The 19,069-nt window shown below is 40.7% G+C and overlaps 1 protein-coding gene across 2 annotated transcripts in view; it reads right to left on the bottom strand.

Annotated features, from left to right (window-relative positions):
• Window positions 1-19,069, bottom strand: part of SPON1 (spondin 1) — a 238,295-nt gene that overhangs the window by 25,343 nt on the left and 193,883 nt on the right. For both annotated transcript variants that reach the window (XM_074586174.1, XM_074586173.1), the window contains one exon: window positions 9,342-9,406. In XM_074586174.1, coding sequence (XP_074442275.1) covers window positions 9,342-9,406 — 65 coding nt within the window. The remainder of the gene's footprint in view (window positions 1-9,341; window positions 9,407-19,069) is intronic.

The raw sequence follows: 19,069 nt of genomic DNA on the forward strand, positions 1-19,069 counted from the left end.
CCTATTTCCATCACACAGAAATTAAGCAAGTAATGGAAAATCAATTTCAACTAGATCTAAGCAAATTAGCATTTATTTTAAAAGTGTATTTCTGGGTGAACAGAAACATTTTTTCTTAAGTTGAATTCAGTAAATATCAGTCAAAAAAGGAGACAAATCTAAGTGTTTTCTCTTCAAAAATTACCTAATTCATGCATTCTGTTTTAAGTAATGTGAAGGTGTTAAAAAAAAAAAAAAAGAAAAAAGAAAAGGCTAAAAACCTGGAAAGAGAACAAAATATTTTTGTCGGCCAGGAACCGTCTCTCTTCCAAGGCAGCCACGTAACTGAAAAAACTATCATCATTCCATAAGTGCCACAAAATAAAGACAGAGTGATTTCTAATTAATGAGATCATGCAACTGAGCTGTACTTGTTCCACACATACCTCTTCCCCATCGTACAAAGCTGATTAACTCACTGTTTACCAAACATTTTAGAGACTAATCTCCTTCAGAGAACTCTTCTGTCTCTCCTCACTTGAGGGGAAAATCCTAGTAATTGCTTTCTTCCTCTGGCTAATAAATATTTAATCATTCCATGCAAAATAGTGAAGCTTGAGCTAGATGAACATGATATGTGACAGTAAAGGGCTCTCGCTGTGTAGGTTGCTGTTTTGAATTTCACATCCAGAGACAGACGTTACCATTCAAGTCTGGCCAGGAGGAAAGGAGAATTAAACCCAGACCTTCCAGGCGAGTCTTCTCCATATTGGGGGATACCCTTTATTTCGCTGACCATATGGGTGTGTGGCTCACTTGAAAGGTCTACCTGAAGATTTCTGTCAGATTAGGCTGTCACTGATAAAATAGGCAGGGCAATGACTAAATAACGTAAGTTAATATGATTTAGTTGCGATCTATTGCCTAACAGAGGTCCTCTCACCCTTGTGAAAATGTAGTTAGCTTTGGGAATGCTGAAAGTTGGTTGCATTTTTATGCGTTTAGTAATGTTACTAATAGCTATTTAGGTATGTAAACACTTCAGGAACTGAAAGTTTTAGAATTACGTGTTTACAGGAAATGGTTGCCTAAATGCCTGCCAATATTCTTTTGTAAATTAGCATCTCTCTTTGAACCTCACAAAACTCGCAACGTGTGAGAAGGTCAACGGCGAAGTTCATCATGTTTACATGGATAATGTCTACGTTTCAGCTCTCTGCCATCTGACGGAACGGGTTAGGTAATATCGGTAACATTAATGTAGTTACAAATTGTTATTATTGAAGCTGTTTCCCCTGCTGAAGACTTCTTTCAAGTATGCAACTGTATACGTAACCTTGGGTAGTTTTGCCAAGGATATTTATCAGTGAGACAAAACCACATTAAGGCTGTGTGAGTTGTAAAGAGTAGAATATCAGACACAATAAAATGAGATCTTTAACAGTGAAGCGTAAGATGAGGAGAGAGAATTCTTTCATTATCTTTCAGAAGACAGTAAAGAGTTCCATTTCTGACTTAAATGGTTCTCCTTCTAAGAACATCTAAGTAATCATTCAATGACCTAAATCACAGAATCATAGAATTGTCATGGTTGGAAAGGACCTTTGAGATCATCAAGTCCAACCATGCACACACAAAAAACCCCACTACAATCTCTGCCACTAGAGCATGCCCTGAAGTGCCAAATCTAGACGTTTCTTAAACACCTCTAGGGATGGGGACTCAACCACCTCCCTGGGCAGGCTGTTCACTGCCTGACCACTGGGCACAAGGATAGCAGGAAAGTACAGTAAAGTAAAGAAAGTAAAAGGTAAAAAAATTAAGTAAAAAAAGAAGCAAAATGATAAACAAACAAATGCTGAAACTCCAAACAGATGAAATTCCCTACTCATCTGTGGCTTGGCTTTCAATTCCCAAATGCTGTAATGAAGACTCATTGGGCATAGCAAATTGAGCGTAGCAGGATCAAAACATACAAAACCATTTTTTGCTCAACTTGTGGCAGAAGAATTCTGGAAGTAAAGATTGAAAGAGCTTTCACTCAAGAACAAAGGAAGGAAAATGCAAAAGAATAAGTCAGCATTTTTTTCTCCAGCTAGTGTGATCCATCAACTCAAACATATTTTTGGATCAGAGCACTTTTGCATTTCCCATCCCCTTTCTATAGAATACACTTTGTTTGATTTCTGGAACAGTCTTCTTCCTCAGTTTAGCTAGGTTATCTGTCTTCATGCTGAAAACTGTACTTGGGAGTATCCTGTCGCATTTTCTGATATCCTCCTCGAAAGGCAGGAAAACCAGCCTGAATATCTTTGTAGTCAGACTAAGATACCAAGGACATGTAAAACTTGAAATGGAGGCGGACTGATGGGATAATTTGTAGGGGATGATGGGGGAACCGTACTAATTTATAAACTCTTTGGAATAAATAGTTCTATTCATGTATAGTATAAATGAATAGGCCTCCTTTTCTGCTAAGCTTCACCGTCAAGTGCTTACTGGAGTATTTTCAGGTAATCCCCAAATAAATGGGGAAGAGCTGCTTAAATGCACGAGAAAAAGAGTAAGCTCTGTGCACAGTCAGGTGGCAGAGGAAAACCACAGGACCATGACTACTCACGCAAACAACACGGGGAAATGGAAACAGGAGAGACATAAGGAAGGAGAGGATAATTTTCCAGACTTCAGATAGTTCAAAAATATAATAAAGAAAAATGCCTATCACTTCAATGTGCATTGGTTGTAACTAATAATGGACTGAGGAGGTAAAAAGGTCGGAAAGCAGTGGTGGTTTTGCACAAAAGAAAAAAATAAATGAGAGAAGAATATGAAAAGTAATGCTTGTGAATATTTCAGAAAAAAACAACCTTTTAATGTCAGGAACTCTCACTATGCTATTTTCTTGGATAAAATATCTTGAATTTCTGCATTGAAATACATTGTCTATAGGTTGACTTATTAAACCTAAAATAAACAAGCAAACTGGAAAAAATAATAATTAGAATACGCATGATGTGCTTCATAAAAATTACAATGATACTGCTGGAGACCCCTATCCAAACATATTCTTTCTCCTAGCTAGGGCTGCAGACTGAAATTCCACCAGGAAAGGAATGGGAAATAGGCAGTTAATTTATGCAGGGAAGTGTGGTCTTCTTGCCAGTTTTTTAGAATCTGACAGGTTTTACAACAGAAAGTTAAAGCGACTTTTTCAATTACTTTTTTTTTTTCAAATTAATATTGCCTTTTTATGTATCAGGAAAAGCCAGAATTAACACATGAAAATAATTGGAAAGACACACTATCTGTACAGGTGTTTAAGAATTTATAAGGTCTGAGTGTTAAATAATGGAATACATGACATACTGGAGAGTAATTTCCATCCTATGTCTGATCCATGTTTGTATTTATCAGTGTTACGCTATATGTACACGGAAGTCCATATTCCACAGTGTTGCACAGGGATGAATGTTTTCCTGGTTTACAGGACCTACAAAAAAGCGATTAGACACAAGAATTGCCATTCACATACTTTTCCCTTTGCCTATATTAAGAAAGAGCTTTACTTATACTGGACATATTTTTGAAATGCCAGAAACTACCCAGAGAGATGTCTATTAATGTGTGACACCTGTCCAACTATCCATTTTCAATTCCCCTCTTTTTTTTTCAGAGAGCTGAGAGCTATACGGTGAAAAGATACTCCTTGTTCTGATGTGGTATCTTGGCTTGGAGGCCCTGCCATTTTGGAAATATCAGAGATGCACCTGAAGAATTTGCTTTTTCCAACTCCCCAGCCATCACAACAAACATGCTGTTATATAAAAGAAAGATACACGTATGATAATGCCTTTCCCTGATGGTGAGGAATCACAGAGGACATAGCGATTGTGAAAAAACAGGCAGCTGTAAAAACAGCAAGTGCCCTGACAACACTACGTGGCTTGGATTTCACCACGTTAAAAACAATCCAGCTCATGCCAAGAGGTGGAACTGACAGCTTTTTCTGTGCCCGGCAGTGACTGAGGAGAAGGACTTGGGGGTGTTGGTGGATGAGAAGCTCAACATGAGCAGGCAATGTGCACTAGCAGCCCAAAAAGCCAACCGCATCCTGGGCTGCATCAAAAGACGCGTGGCCGGCATGTCGAGGGAGGTGATTCTGCCCCTCTACTCTGCTCTAGTGGGACCCCACCTAGAGTACTGCCTCCAGCTTTGGAGTCCTCAGCACAGGAAGGACATGGACCTGTTGGAGCGGGTCCAGCGTAGGGCCATGAAGATGATGAGAGGGCTGGAGCATCTACGCTATGAGGACAGGCTGAGAGAGTTGGGGCTATTCAGCCTGGAGAAGAGAAGGCTCCACAGAGACCTTATAGTGGTCTACCAGTACCTAAAGGGGGGCTATAGGAGAGATGGGGAGGGGCTCTGTATGAGAGAGTGCAACGGCAGGACGAGGGGTAACAGTTTAAACTGAGAGGTTTAGATTCGATATCAGGAAGAAATTCTTTACTGTGAGGGTGGTGAGACACTGGCACAGGTTGCCCAGGGAAGTTGTGGATGCCCCATCCCTGGAAGTGTTCAAGGGCAGGCTGGATGGGGCTTTGAGCAACATGGTCTAGCAGGCAGTGTCCCTGCCCAGGGCAGGGGGGTTGGAACAAGATGATCTTTAAGGTCCCTTCCAACCCAAACCATTCTATGATTCTATGACTCTGTAACTGACTCTGTAACTCACATTATAGAGTGGGACTAACTGATCAGGATTTGTGCTTATTTTCTTCTGGTGGATTATCCTGGGACGCTCTTATTTAGATAAAAATGCTTGTTGAATGAAAAAGGGGGTGTGTCACAATAGAGACATCTGGATTTAAAATAAAGGTGTAATAAACACAGCCAAAAAAAAAAAGGATGTATTTGGGGTAAGAGAATGCAAGGCAAGATTTTTAAAGGTAGTAGCTCCTGTGGAATTTGATGCATGCTATCTTTAAAAGTCTTGCCTTCCTTATCCCAAAATTCTTCTGTCGTGGCTTGATTGTTTTACAGGTGCCAGATATGCAGATCTGGATACCAGCTGTACTATCTGTATTTGCTGTATTTTATCATCCCTACTGTGAGAGGCCAACGATTTGCAGCTGAATATGGAAGTAAAATTTGACTCTGCCTGAAACACAGCTGAGAGGAAGGGAGCAATGCACTGTGCTCTTGTTTATACAAGCAAGATAAGAAAAACTACTTTCATTTGACAGCATGCTGTATACTGATACCATTACACTCAAGGAAGAACGCATTCCCTGCAGTCAGAATTTCAGCCACACAACTTGGTAATACAAAGAATAAGGCAAAGCAAAATGCTTTATTACTTTGTCTGGCACTCCTTCTCATGCTTCCGACATTGCTCTCGGTTGGGCAACCATAAAACTAGTTCACGAAGATCACCCAAAACTGTGCCCTGTTTGCAACAACTCAGGAGAGTTTTTTGCATGCTGGTGCCCTGGATAAGAAACTGAATGGAGGATAATGAAGATAAGTGATAGGAAGAAAAAAGAAAAACAGTGACAAAGAGTAGGAACATACAGGGACTGAGGAGAGGAATGATAAAAGGCAGTGAAGTATTAAGTCTATGGCAGGATATGGGTTCACCAGCATTATATTGTACTGGGAGATGACAATACGTTAAAGTGTATTAGCACTAATTGTAATTAACAGAAAGCATTTGAGAAAATTACTTAAGGCCATTTTATCATTTCCTGCTTAGGGCTGGCAACTTGTCCCAGCCCCTTCTGTAATTTCTTGCACCTGAACTCATGTCTGAAGCCAAAGACCTCTCCCAGGGAAGGCACTGTGTGCCACTAGATCTCCACTGAGAAGTCTCTATTTGCTTCTCCCTAGGCAGAAGAAAAGCTCCCAGTTATATTTCTCTTATCTCCGGTGTCATGAACCAAAGGCTTTTGGCATCACCGTCAGATTTAGACAAAGACACTTCATGCCCTCAGTCCACACAGAGCTTGAAACATTACTTAATGAGGTACGAGCGGCCTCAGGAGTCACAGCCTCATTGACCGGTATTGACGGAGTAGAAGAAAAGCCTTTTAATGATGAATGAATCATCTCCAATGATGGATCTGTGAGAGGCGCCTGGCCAAGACCATCCTCCCACACGTTATTACAGGTGACCAGAGTGGAAACACAAGGGCTCACCAACTGCTCAAGATGAGGGCAACAATTAGCAGCTTGCCTTGCTACAGCCTCTGTAAGGAGAGGAGGCACTGCTGTCACCCTCACTGTTACGGAAAGATGGGAGAGCACCGGGCAGGCGCAGTGCCTGTCCTGGCTGGCTGGTGATTCCCTGCGTGGGCAGCGGGGCTGGTGCCCAGAGCTGTGCTGAGCCTCGGTGCCTGCCCCCATCCAGTTTCTTTTCTCTCGTTTTTCCCCTGAAAGGGCTGGGTCTGACTCAGCTGGTGCCTGCAATGCGCAAATACCCAGCCCCTAACTCTCCCCTCCATGACAGTGCCCGCCACCACCCCTGTGACTGTCCCTGCGCTCCAGCCCCAGTCGTTACTCTCGGCTACCGCGTTTGCCTGGGGTGGCAGCCTGGTGTCTGCGGTGCCTCACCTCGCATTCTCCACAACAGCCTGCAAATCGAGCAATACTCTTACAGCCCTCCCACAAGGTTTGCAGGCAACTGTTCCCCTCCTCCCTCTGATTTTAAGTGTAATCGCTGTAACTAACTTGGCACTGTAACTTGGATAGGGATAGCAATAAAAATCACTATATGGAATCAGGAGGCAAACTCTGAAGGGGTGAGCAGGCTGAATTTGCCAACTTTTGACAGTTTATGCCTTCATAAATTGGCTTACTAGTATTATGCGTTTCATAATTGTTGTAAAACACATTCAGGAAGGTTTTTAGGCTGCGCTTATTATGACATATTGCAATGCCACTTTGGCACCACTATCACACTGTATTATATATTAGATATATAACTAACGATCATGCAAAAGAAGGTTATTCATGACTTTTAGTCAATTCTTTATTAGTAAGATGGCTGTGTTATGCATAATAATAGACCAAATGGTTATTCTGAGGAGTCATTATCCAATACTTGCACAACTCTGATCTGAATTCCAAGAAGGACCATCCATAACAGCAAATGGGAAATTAACACCAGACATTAATGTCTATTGAAAATTTTGTCTTCTTTTGAAGCTTAGATCATATTTTTAAAAGGAATCAAAACCAAGGACATCATGGCAAAATATGATAAAAAATTATTTAAAAAGCCAAAAATCTAACACCACTGGTAAAGTGAAGGAACATTTGTGAGGGGAACCCTCACAGAATTCAAAGCACAAATACCAAGGTTTTGATGTTACCGAAAGGTAAGAATTACCATATAAAAAAGGTAAGAATTAACCAGAAGAACATCTGGAGGATGTTGCAAAAGCATTTGCAGGCACGTCTGTGAAAGAATATGCCTAGAAAGCACCTGAAGTTGTTCACTCTCAGCTTTTTTGTGAAGCTTCTCAGTGCTGTGGTGAACTAGCTATTATGACCAGGGGCAACATACTTTAATTAGCTTTGATTCTGTTACGGAATATATTCAGTATATTTGAAAGATGATGGATTGAGACTCTGGAGCAGGAGATCCTCTCTCCATCTTTCTGTGAACAAAGTACAGACCTGCTCTCTTGTCAATGCCAAAGCCTTCCAAGCACGCAGAGCAATCGATTCCTAGCAGTATTGTTCACTTTGATACAGAAACACCATACACAAATGTTGCTTTGGGAAAGTAACTGAAATTGGAAGGGTAAAATAAATGGCTTGTTTCAGTCAGAGACCTCAGTAGTAGAACACACACAGAAGCGGACAAAAGTTTCCATTTTAAAGTGTTTGGAGTGAAGAGAAAGAAGGCAGCAAGGAAAAAAAAAATGCTACCCACAACTACTACATGGCAAACACTACCAAAATGAAATACTGAAAATTTCAGGGAAATAAGACCATAAATAAAGAATGCCATTACAGTCGCCAATAGCATAACACCAGCCAAAAAGAAAGCCTAATCCACAATTCCTGTGCAGAGCCCACAACTCTGTCTCAGGTTAGAATATACTCAAGTGATGGACAATCCACCTCACGTTCAGGTAAGCTGCACTGAAGGTTAGTCACACTGTTAAACCCTTTTCCCATACCTTTAGTGAGAACTTCCTCGTCACGGATTTCCTTAGCTTCCGTGCTACGAGGGATTTCATAGGGGTGTTTTTTTTCTAGATTAAAAAGGGATCAGCTATCAGAAATCTTTTCACTATTTAAGCTGTGCTCACCTCCTAACCTTTTTTTTTTTTTGCAGGCAGGGAGGGGATAAACTGAATGGCTTAAGTCCTAAGCTGCTTAAGAGCTTCTAAGCCTCTTATGGTACGGGATGTTTTCTAAAAATCGAACTCTTTTGCAGCTTTTTTCTGAGTAAACTCCAAATTTTCACATACTTTCTGAAATACAGATGACAAAACCAGACACGGTGTTCCACTAACTGCTTCCCTTGTACTTTTTACAGAGGAAACAGGACTCCCTGCTCCCTACAGTCTTGCCGTAAACTAATTGCCCTGCTTCTCCAAGGACTTAATTTGACTCTCAGCTAATGGGGTGACCCCTTATACTGGCTTCTCATCTTTAGTCACTTGTAAGTCTCATTGATTTGGGCCTGGATAATTAGTACAAACCTTGGGCCAAGCACAGACAAGTTATGCAGGAACCACCACCCCCAAAAGACAACCAGTAAATTCAAGAGTATCCTGAAAGAAGATTTTTCTCCTCTTTTCCGCCGAGTCCCAGAGAGACCAGAGTTAGGATCCTGGGAACCCATTTAGCTGTCTCACTTGGTAAAACAACTGTGGTTACACTACCATCAGGATCGTGATGCTATCACAGAGTGTTTCAGATAAGCATTTTAAAGAATTAGTCCCTTAGGAGTTTTTTGTTGGTGGATTACTGTATTGGCACTGTGCGTCGTCATAGTGCGTGACACAGGATGCTAAAGAATATTACATGTAGAATAGCACAATACATTTTTGAGCAAGCACTGAATAAATATCATTGTTCATTGAAGACACAAACTCCACGGGATAATCCTTCTCCTGTCACAGTTAGTGAACCAAAGCACGTAAAAAATGAAGAGATGATAAAGACGAAAGAACGAGAGAAGCAATTGTTGGCAAAAAACTGCAAAAAAGATTAAAAACTCATCTATCAAAATATTTTTAGATCGTTTCTTTACAAGAGCAAATGATTATATGAGACAATGAGTTTAGAGCAGTCCATTAGCCTATGCTGAACACAAGGCTACTGAGACATACTATTCCCTACTTACTTACACGTTCAGAGGTTGCCAGGCAGGCCACTGCGCTTTTGCCTTGATGACTGTTAAAACCTCATCGCTCTGTGAAGAGACACAAAACAAGAAAGCGATTGGAACAGTTTTACAACAAGAGTAGTATGATTTACCACAAAAAGTAAGAAGTACTAGATCAAACTGTGCCTCCAAATTCTGACTATGAGAAATAGACTTTGTTCTTTTTGTTATCGGAGCACCTCGTGTCCTCAGCTGCACAGGGTTCACCAAGGAGCCTATATGAATGCAGGAGGGAAGAGCAGTTCACAGACCATGTTATTTTTACATCATGAGCTGAAAAGGAAGCTCTCAGAGTGGTGTACTGTGGTGACAGGTATAAATAAGAAGACCTCTGCCCTGGGGAAATACCCCAAACCAGTATGGCCAAACTGAGTTTGTTCTGGTGACACTATGACCGAAAGATAACTGTGCTGTATCCTGGGCTGTTAGTCCACACGTGATATTTTATTAGCAAAAAGTGTATCTTGGGCTGTTGATTTTGTGGCACTCTAATAATCCTTGTGGCCAGAAGAACTTACCAGGCTAAAGCAAGCAAAGACAGAAAAATTGCTCTTAACGCGTTACAGATCCATGGGCCAAGAGGCAGGCAAAAACTGGAGGCTGCTGCTCGAGGCAATCTAACACACCCTGTGAGCATGTATGATATATTATTTATTACCCTCATATATGTAAGGATGTAAAGAGTCTGTGGTGGATGCACTGCAATCTCCTCCAAGTAAAGCCATTGGTAACACTTTCTGTTTGGTCTCCATTTACTCACATAAAAAATATAGCACCCACCTGTGGAAGCCCACACTGTGGCAAAACATTGTACAAAGATTATTTCCTGAAGTCCGTAGGAATTCCTGCATCAGCATTTCTAAACTTTATATTGGTACAATAAACCCAGGACAAAGGCAGGAGACCATTAACAAGGCTCCGATGCCCAAAAGACATCTATCGCACTTTTTTAGAAGCATTTTCCCCATCTCCCTTAGGAATCGACCGCAGTAATGTGCCTAGAGGAAGACAAAGTTAACAACTCACTCACATGATTTCTACTGTCTCTTAAAAATATTTCCCAATTAGACTAGGAAACTCACCTCATACATTACCAGTAATTGACACTTCCAACAGAGCTGACCTTTCAGTTTAGTGATAGTAGTGCAATTTCCTGCTTGCTAGCAATCGTTCTGATACCCCAGACTAGCTCTAGTCCATATACACCCCTGTTTAAGGAAAACAATATTCACTGGTTGTTTCTACCACTCCCAATAATTTCTGACTCCCTTTTTTTTACCAAAGCAAGGTAATTAACAGCGCTGATGGGCCCTCGCTGTAACACAAAAGGTTTTCAGTCTCAGGAACACGTACGTGACATGACCTTTCCCTCAACCTGAGCGGATGGATAAGCCATTTTGAAAATCCTTTTTCAAAACACAGATGCTTGGCCAAAGCCTTTACTATATTCAATGTCCTGAGCTGAAAGTCTGCCTCTATAAATGCAAGTAAGTATAAAAAGATTTAATCAAACTCCCATACTACTAATGGAGTTGGAATAAAAAGAATTTTAGGATGAAAGGGAGCCATCAAACAGCACGCAGCAGAGCCATGCCCACCGGCAGGTCCAGGGGGCAGGCCCTGGGTGAGCAGCAGCCGGCTGAGCCGCCAGCACAACCCTCTGCCAGGCTGCCCCTGGGCTGGGCGGCTCCCAACAGAGAGACGCTCCATGCAGAAGAGATGCATCGCATCCAGGTTCACCTACGGCAACCTTCTTCTTACCTCCATGCCTTTGAAAGTGGCAGAGACGGCTTTCCCCTTAAAGTGATTTAAAAGGAAACCAGATGAACGAATGAAGTTAAAAGTCTGAAGTTAAAAGACATTACTTGTCTTTATGGGTTAATGAAATTTGCCCTAATTTTTAATTTTCCTTGTTTCAGCATCCTAAGACTCTCCAGCCAGGCATATCTTCATTTACTTGCCTTGAGAACACATTTGCATTCAAAAGTATTAACTGTGTATTGTACATCCCAAAGAAAGTCTGTTATGAGCATAGATGGTTACATTTATTAAAATCATACACCGCTTATCTAATAGAAGCCAGTAATTACGTCAGTAACATCCAAATCACTCATGTCTGAAAGCATTTTAACATGTGCTATTCGAATTAAAAATGCATTCCCAAAGTGGATGAACTATGACTAATAGCTTAGTAGTAGGTGCAGAGGGAAGGAAATAAAGAACAGAGCATGGCGCATTCAGGCTTCCCGGAATTTTTAAGGGAGGTGAAAAATCCGAAGCCAAGAGTTTCTTGGCCACTTCCTGAACAGTAACCAAAATCAAAAGATGCAGAATCCAGTGTTCTGTTGGGACCGGAATGAAAATACATGTTTTGTACCTAGAGCTTCTTGGCAATTACACAGGATTAAGCTGCAACTTGAATTAAATCACTGTTATTCTAGACTGATATTCTAATTATGCAGTCATCTCTACCATGCAGATTTGTAGTATTTCTAATTTAAAAAAGATGTAGCACCTGCACTGTTATTAATGCCAGTGTATATGTACTTCTACGTGCCCTCAGACAGACAGATACCCAAGTAGATACTTTGTACACTAAAGAGTTTTCTCGGACAAGTGTTTATGTCAAGAAGATGAAAACCTGGAAAACAATGCAGTAAATTCTGCCTGCTGCCTCCTTGGGTCTGTGAGGCTGTTGCCATGTGAGGTCTTGGCTGCCAGGCTTCGCGCCCGCCTGGGGAACCCAGCTCCACCGGCCACTCTGGTGCCACCAGCCTGCATCTCTCCAGCCTCCTGCAGGGAGCAGGCTCGGGGAGCTCCTCCAGAAAAACCTTCCTCTGCCTCCAGCCTCTCCAGCTGGCCTCCGCACTTTTAAGGGAATGTGACAAACTTAAAAAGCCCAGGCAAACAGATGTTATCCACCACACAAACTCACAGCCTTGTAACCAACCTATAGATAGAGCGCAACCTATAGAAAAGATACAGGACTTGGATTTGCTCACCAATCACGTTAGCTAAAATTTATTGGCAGATGGCAGAAACTGAGAGGATATGAAATGCCTGAAGAGAAACCCAGAAATTAATAATATACAACTAGTTGATATAACCCAACTGCCTTGAATAACCCAATTGCACAGGCTTTACAGTAGAGGCATAAAAACACATAATTTAATTTTTATGAATTTTAGTTAACATTTTCTTAGGGCTTGCTGTATTACATTTGTACTCATTTTTCTCTCCTTTTCGTATTCCCAAAGTTTTGCTTTGATTTTTGAAGTAAACAAACTCTCAAATTCACATCAAAATATGGCAAAAAGAACGGGGATGTTTCACTGTTGTATGTTGCAAGTTGTTTTATCATTTACGTATTTGGCTGGGAAGCAATGATTCCCAAGGATTGAAACTGTTAGATTTTGAAAAAGAAAACTAGGTAATTTGCCCAATGACGGAGCGTCAAAATGTTACAATGGCAGTCACCCCCGGCACAACGCACCCACGTGCAAGCAGGTCCTCGTGGCAGCAACCCACCCTGCTCCTCCGCAACTTCCCCGCACCTGTGTCCCCATGCCTCCACTGGCATGAGAATGTGCTACCACTGATGCAGCATCTCTGCTACTCCTATGAGTAGGAAGACATCATTTAATAATTACGTTAGCATGAGCTCTCAGGAGTCTTCATCCATCTGAGGAGAGTGGTTAGGCATAATCACTTACGAAATTTGGCATAAAACCTTTGTGGAGACTCCTGAATATCGATTTCTTAAATTTCAGTTATTAGTTCAATTTCATGATTTCAGTTTCCAGTTGAAATAGAATGACCCTGTCTCTACATACTTAAAGCTTGCTCAAAAAGCCAGGTGGAGCCAAAGTGTTTCCTAGATTAATTTTGATATTTTTTGGATTGTGGCCTAAATTAAAACATGCAAGAATAGAAAACAATTCTCTTTTTCTCCAGATATGCTTTCTACTTTTGTGCTTCAAGCCGGGGTCGGGTGGTTGACTCAACAGCAGTTCCCTATGAAAGTACTGTCCTCCAGAAAGTCCTAATAGCATGATTTTCAAAAGTTGATAATGTCATTATAATACAGACAGCCTTACTGACATTCTGAAGTTGGTAAAAATTAATCATTTTCTTTACATCCCGTTGTTCCTGCAATGTACAAATGAAGGCGTAGGCAGAATAAAGTCATTAAATGCCAACAAATAGAACCCCTGGTATGAAACCAGTGCTAAATTAGATCGTTCCTCAGTGAACTTTACAAAAGATTAAAAACATTTCCTCATCTGCAAGAACAGAAAGTGGGACATAGCTCAAAAAAGCAGCATTGAAGATAGAATTTGATTTGAAGTCCTTCTCAACCAAGGGGATTTAAAACAGCTTGTTTAAAGGGTAACATCCATTAAAATGCAATGAAAGCTTTCAGCTAAAGTTTAAAGTATCATCTGAATACCTTTAGAATAAAAGGGAGATTAGTAGGATCTGAAAAGCCATGTGTAAACTATTTCATGTGCTTCTGCTGCTTTTTGGTAGCCAACGTGATTAGCACCTTTTCTGTACTGGAAGTTATTTTTGTGAGTAATTTTTATTACTATTTTTATTTTATGTGTGCCAAATAACGTTAGAAAACATTACCGTGCAGATCACTTAGCACTTTGTAATAATAATTTGATTCAGTTCAGCTAAACAAATGACAGTGTATTTATTATCTGACATCAAAATCAGAGTCAGATTCAATGAACTGTGGGAATGGAAAACACCTGTTTTGAGCCAGAGCTTAATTTCACTCATTTCACACTGCCACTGCTTGGCATTCATTCGATTGTTTGAGAACAGAGAATACTTAATTCCTTCCACAACACTCATCCGCGTAATATCTGAATGCCTTTCTATCCACAGTGGATTTATTTTCACAAGATTCTTAGAAAGTAGAAAAAGCAACATTATCTTCAATTCTCAGATGATGAATCGAATGTCTTCTGGAAATGGACCTACATATCTGAGCTTTAAGATCATCCTCTCCCTCATGAAATAATTTTTTATCGAAGGAGAAAGAGATAAGGTGAGAATGAAAAAGTATAATGCATAGCATGTCTTCTGCGGGGAATCAAATGCTATGAAAATGAGAATGATATAGTGCTTTGGAGGCATAGCTGGGTGCTCTTAAAAGCTGATCATTCTTCTATGATGAGTATAAATAGACCTTATTCCACCCCGACACTATGCAGACACACAGAAATCACTTCAGGATGTGAAAGGTGTGCATTCAGCATCCCTGACTTCAGTGCATGAAAATAGTTTCAGGCTAACAGAAGTCTTCAAAACCCCGAATTTCGGCTCCTTGTTGCTACATACACCATATTTAGAGACAATGCAAACATCTGCTTGCATGCCGTGAGCAGCCGGGTAACCTACAAGGAAACCCGAAGACTCGTCACCGAAGCCAAGAGGATGCTATAGTTATTCCTCTTGTGGGCTTAAGTACCTCACTCATTAATAAAAGGACTTGTTCACCTGGGACTGATCGCATGAAGCTCCCTTCTGAAAGCAGACACAGAATCACAAGAGTGACAGGGGTTGGAAGGGACCTCTGGAGATCACCTAGTCCAACCCCCTGCCAGAGCAAGTTCAGCTAGAGCAGGTTGCACAGGACACCTTTCTTCTAAACTAGGAATTGTGACAGTGTTTGCTACAGCGCTCTGCTAGTGTTTATACCTATACATAGGTACAATCTCTTACCCAGGGGCTTACGTTTACAACTGTCTTGCAACTGTCCCCGCTGCTGGGTGAAAGACTATCTAGATCGAATTGCTATCTAGTCCACTGATGAAACTACCACAGCCTGTGTGCTGGTTTTGGCTGGGATACAGTTAATTTTCTTCATAGTAGCTAGTATGGGTCTGTTTTGGATTTGTGCTGAAAACAGTATTAATAATACAGGGATGTTTTAGTTATTGCTGAGCAGTGCTTACACAGAGTCAAGGCCATTTCTGCTCCTCACACCACCCCTCCAATGAGTAGGCTGGGAGGGCACAAGAAGTTGGGGGTGACACAGCCGGGACAGCTGACCCCAACTGACGAAAGGGACATTCCATACCATATGACGTCATGCTCAGTATATAAAGCTGGGGGGAGGAGAAGTCAGGTGGCACATTCAGAGTTATGGCGTTAGTCTTCCCAAGTAACCAGTACATGTGATGGAGCCCTGCTTTCCTGGAGATGGCTGAAGACCTGCCTGGCGATGGGAAGCAGTGAATGAATTCCTTGTTTCACTTTCCTTGCATGAACGGCTTTTGCTTTACTTATTAAACTGCCTTTGTCTCAACCCACGAGTTTTATCACTTTCACTCTTCTGAATCTCTTTCTCATCCAACCAGGGGGGTGAGCGAGCGGCTGAGTGGGGCTTAGTCGCTGGCTGGGGTTAAACCACGAAAGCCTGAAAAAGGCTTCAGTTTTGGGGCTAGAGTGCAAGACTCATGGTTAGGCTATTTGCTGGAAAAGGAGGAGTTCTGAGCTCTGGACTATGATTTTTTTTATCTAATAGCTACTTAATGATAGAAAGATGTTATCAGGTAAGAAGGAAGTGACTGTAATTTTAAAATTTACTAATTTCTGTAATAAATTTACTAATTTAGTACTTCTGTACTAAATTTTTAGTACTTCTGTACTCAATTTACTAATTTTCTGTACTAAAATTCTAATTAAGTTATGAGTGAGGTGTACCTTCTTTGATGTCATAGGATCGTTATGATTCAACAGCATAGCCTTCAGTAGAAGTTGAATTGCGTAATATTCATTTATGAAGAATTCAACTGCAGCCAGAATATTCAGTACAAGACCAGAGTATAAAAAAAAAAAAAAAGGATTCTTTTACCCAAATACAAACGCACACTTTCTCCCCTGGCTGAGAGAAAAATAAAGACCAATTTTGTCTTTAAAGTAGTAACTAACACAAAATACCTGGTTCATTAATGCTGAACACGTTGTGGACTTACATGGATAGCAGTTGAGATATGGCATGTTTTCTCCTGGTTGATAAAATCTGCAGACGTCTTGCCTAACTCAGTTTTACAGACGCATTTGAATAAAAGGGGACACTGATGCAGGCACGTTACTGAAATGTGTAAAAAATTTAAAAGAAAAAGGAAGTAGTTTTCTGCTCGGTGGCAATAAAGTATTTCTGGGATAAAAGGAGCTACACACTTTTTTGCTTTATTTGCTCTGGCGCTCATCTTCATGTAAACATACACATTGGCTCTACAGCAACTGTGCATGGGATCTCCTGTAACCCACAGTGAATGGGCAGGTTTTTTTAACTCCATAAGCAATCTGCCTGCTTTGAGTCTGACCGGGTTTCTGAGGATTTCTTGTTTATGTGGAGCATGTCAGAAGTTTCCCATAGCTCTTAACATGGTCCTTCCAAAACCTTACTTGCATGGCTCCTATCGTGAGCTGGTAATACATCATGCAATACATCTATTTTCCTGCGGGTGCAGCCAAAGAGGTTGCTGAAGTTGCCCCAAGCCTCAGTGCTGAGATACAGCTCTTTTTAACACGCAGAGACTTTTTGATGAAAGAATGCGCAGAAGCTGTTATCTTCCAGTTCATAAAAAAAGATCATTTTTTAAAAGGTTACGATTTCAGTCACAAATTACTTCTTTTGGAAGGGGAAAAAAAAGCCCATAATTAAAGATAAAGACGTATCTCTACCATTTGATGACAGATAAATTTTGTTTAATTCTATGACTGATTTAGATTCAGATTATGCTCAAAGCCAGTTGCACAGATTTAGGGTTACTTTGAACAACAGCAAAAGTACATTTCAGTCAATGGAATTATACCAGGATTGTGTTTGCCCATTTTATTTTGACTTCTCTATGTTTATGATAGTGATTTTGTGGCAGCTGAGAAAACCACGCATATTACAAGATATATAAATATGCCTGAATGGAATTCATTGTTTGATCATAGTGCATACAAATTCAACATTTCCCTGTATAAATAGTCATTTCTTTAATTAAAAAGTCTTGTTTTCTTCAAAAATAGGCTATGACATTTCAGAGAATATAAAATCTGTGTTTTTCAGTTCACTAAATATGGAAGTCTGGGGGAATTTCCAGGCTTTTAATAGAATCCACTCCATTACAAAAACACAATTTTGAGGCTAAGATAGATAAAGAGAAATTGTTGGGGTGCAACTGAAGACAAATGGAAGGAAAGATGAGCGTTTAAATCCAATCCTGAATAGTTACGGTCTGAACAGGTCCTGTTTCAGGAGAGCAAGTAACCCAGTGCTTCAGACATTCCCAGCTTAATCGCTGTGCTGTAAAGGAAAGCTTTCCTAAATTGGATACTTAGCAATTTTATATTCCCTTTCTTCAAAGAAAAACCACTGTGTTAGACAATCAGGCTGAGAATTTTCCCAAACTGCGGATATTGTCCATATTTTCCAGAAAACACAGAAATATGTGTTCAAACTACAATTTCAGGATGGTGACTGCACAGAGGCTAGCTGACAATGCACATTTAAAAAAAAGCTTTTAGAATGGAATTATAGCGATTATAATTCTTGATTTTGTTAAAAATTACTGGGATGGGATGCAAAAAGAAGTATGCTCACTGTTACTCTTAGTCTATATCCCAAAAGCACTGATTTACTTTGCGTTAACAACCTTCTGCATTACCTGTCCCACAGGGTTTTCTTTCAATGAAGCGGTTGTTTCAGGAGGGGAATGTGGGCTGAAATTAATAACAGAACTGTTGCTAACGGCAACAGTGAAAATCATATGCTTCATTTTATTTCCATTAAGGTGCAGTTACATAATCTAGGGTGTCCCAGAAAAGCAATAATTCATTTTTGCATAGAATAGAGCTTAGCAGTGTGTGTTAATGAGCCCTAGGTATGCTCTGAGTATTTGAGCTCTTGTTTTCTGGGGCTGAGCAGATTCTGCAGGAAAAGAGTCTCCCTTGTGAACCCACTTCTTGATTTTGCTTCATTCTACACAGAATGTTTAGGACTACAGAAACATTTTGGGAACCCTAAATTACTTTGCCAAAACTAGGGAAAGATCTTTTTACTACTCTTAGGAATGGCTCCTTCTTAAAGTGGGGGATTCAACTAGATTTTAAAGCTGACCGTAAGTGGGGTAACTCCCACCCTCTGCTTAACAGGTTTATCCAATACATACCTTTTTGCCTTCCTTCTGTCTTAACTTATCCAATTTCATCAATTCTTTCGACTAAACTAGCCTTTAAACCTGTACCTAAGTGCTATAAACCTACTGTTATTTTAAACTCACAAATGTTCGGGAAACGGTGAGAACACCAGAAAAGAAACAGGGGGAAAAAAACCCACATCGAAACCCAATCCAACACACCGAGGCATTCTGTGTATAGTAAAACAGATGTATGCAACTGAAAGGCAACCTGCAAGCAGCAGGAGATAATGATAAAAGTGTTTTAAAGCACTAGGTTCACTCATCAGATTCATATTCAGGTAACTACAGCATTTTTTGCTCAGGCTCCTTCAGAACAGTCAGGGACGAAAGCACTGAGGCGGGTTCTTGGGCATGCTATGAATAAGGGAGTTTCAACCGCTTAACTATCAGCGGGAAACCTCAGCAGAAGGCCGAGCCACAGCCCAGAAAATGGGGACAGAGAACGATTCTGTCTTCTGGCAAATGCCGGCAGCAA

The sequence above is a fragment of the Larus michahellis genome, chromosome 4 (genome assembly GCF_964199755.1).
Source record: "Larus michahellis chromosome 4, bLarMic1.1, whole genome shotgun sequence".
In the NCBI taxonomy this organism is placed as follows: Eukaryota; Metazoa; Chordata; class Aves; order Charadriiformes; family Laridae; genus Larus; species Larus michahellis.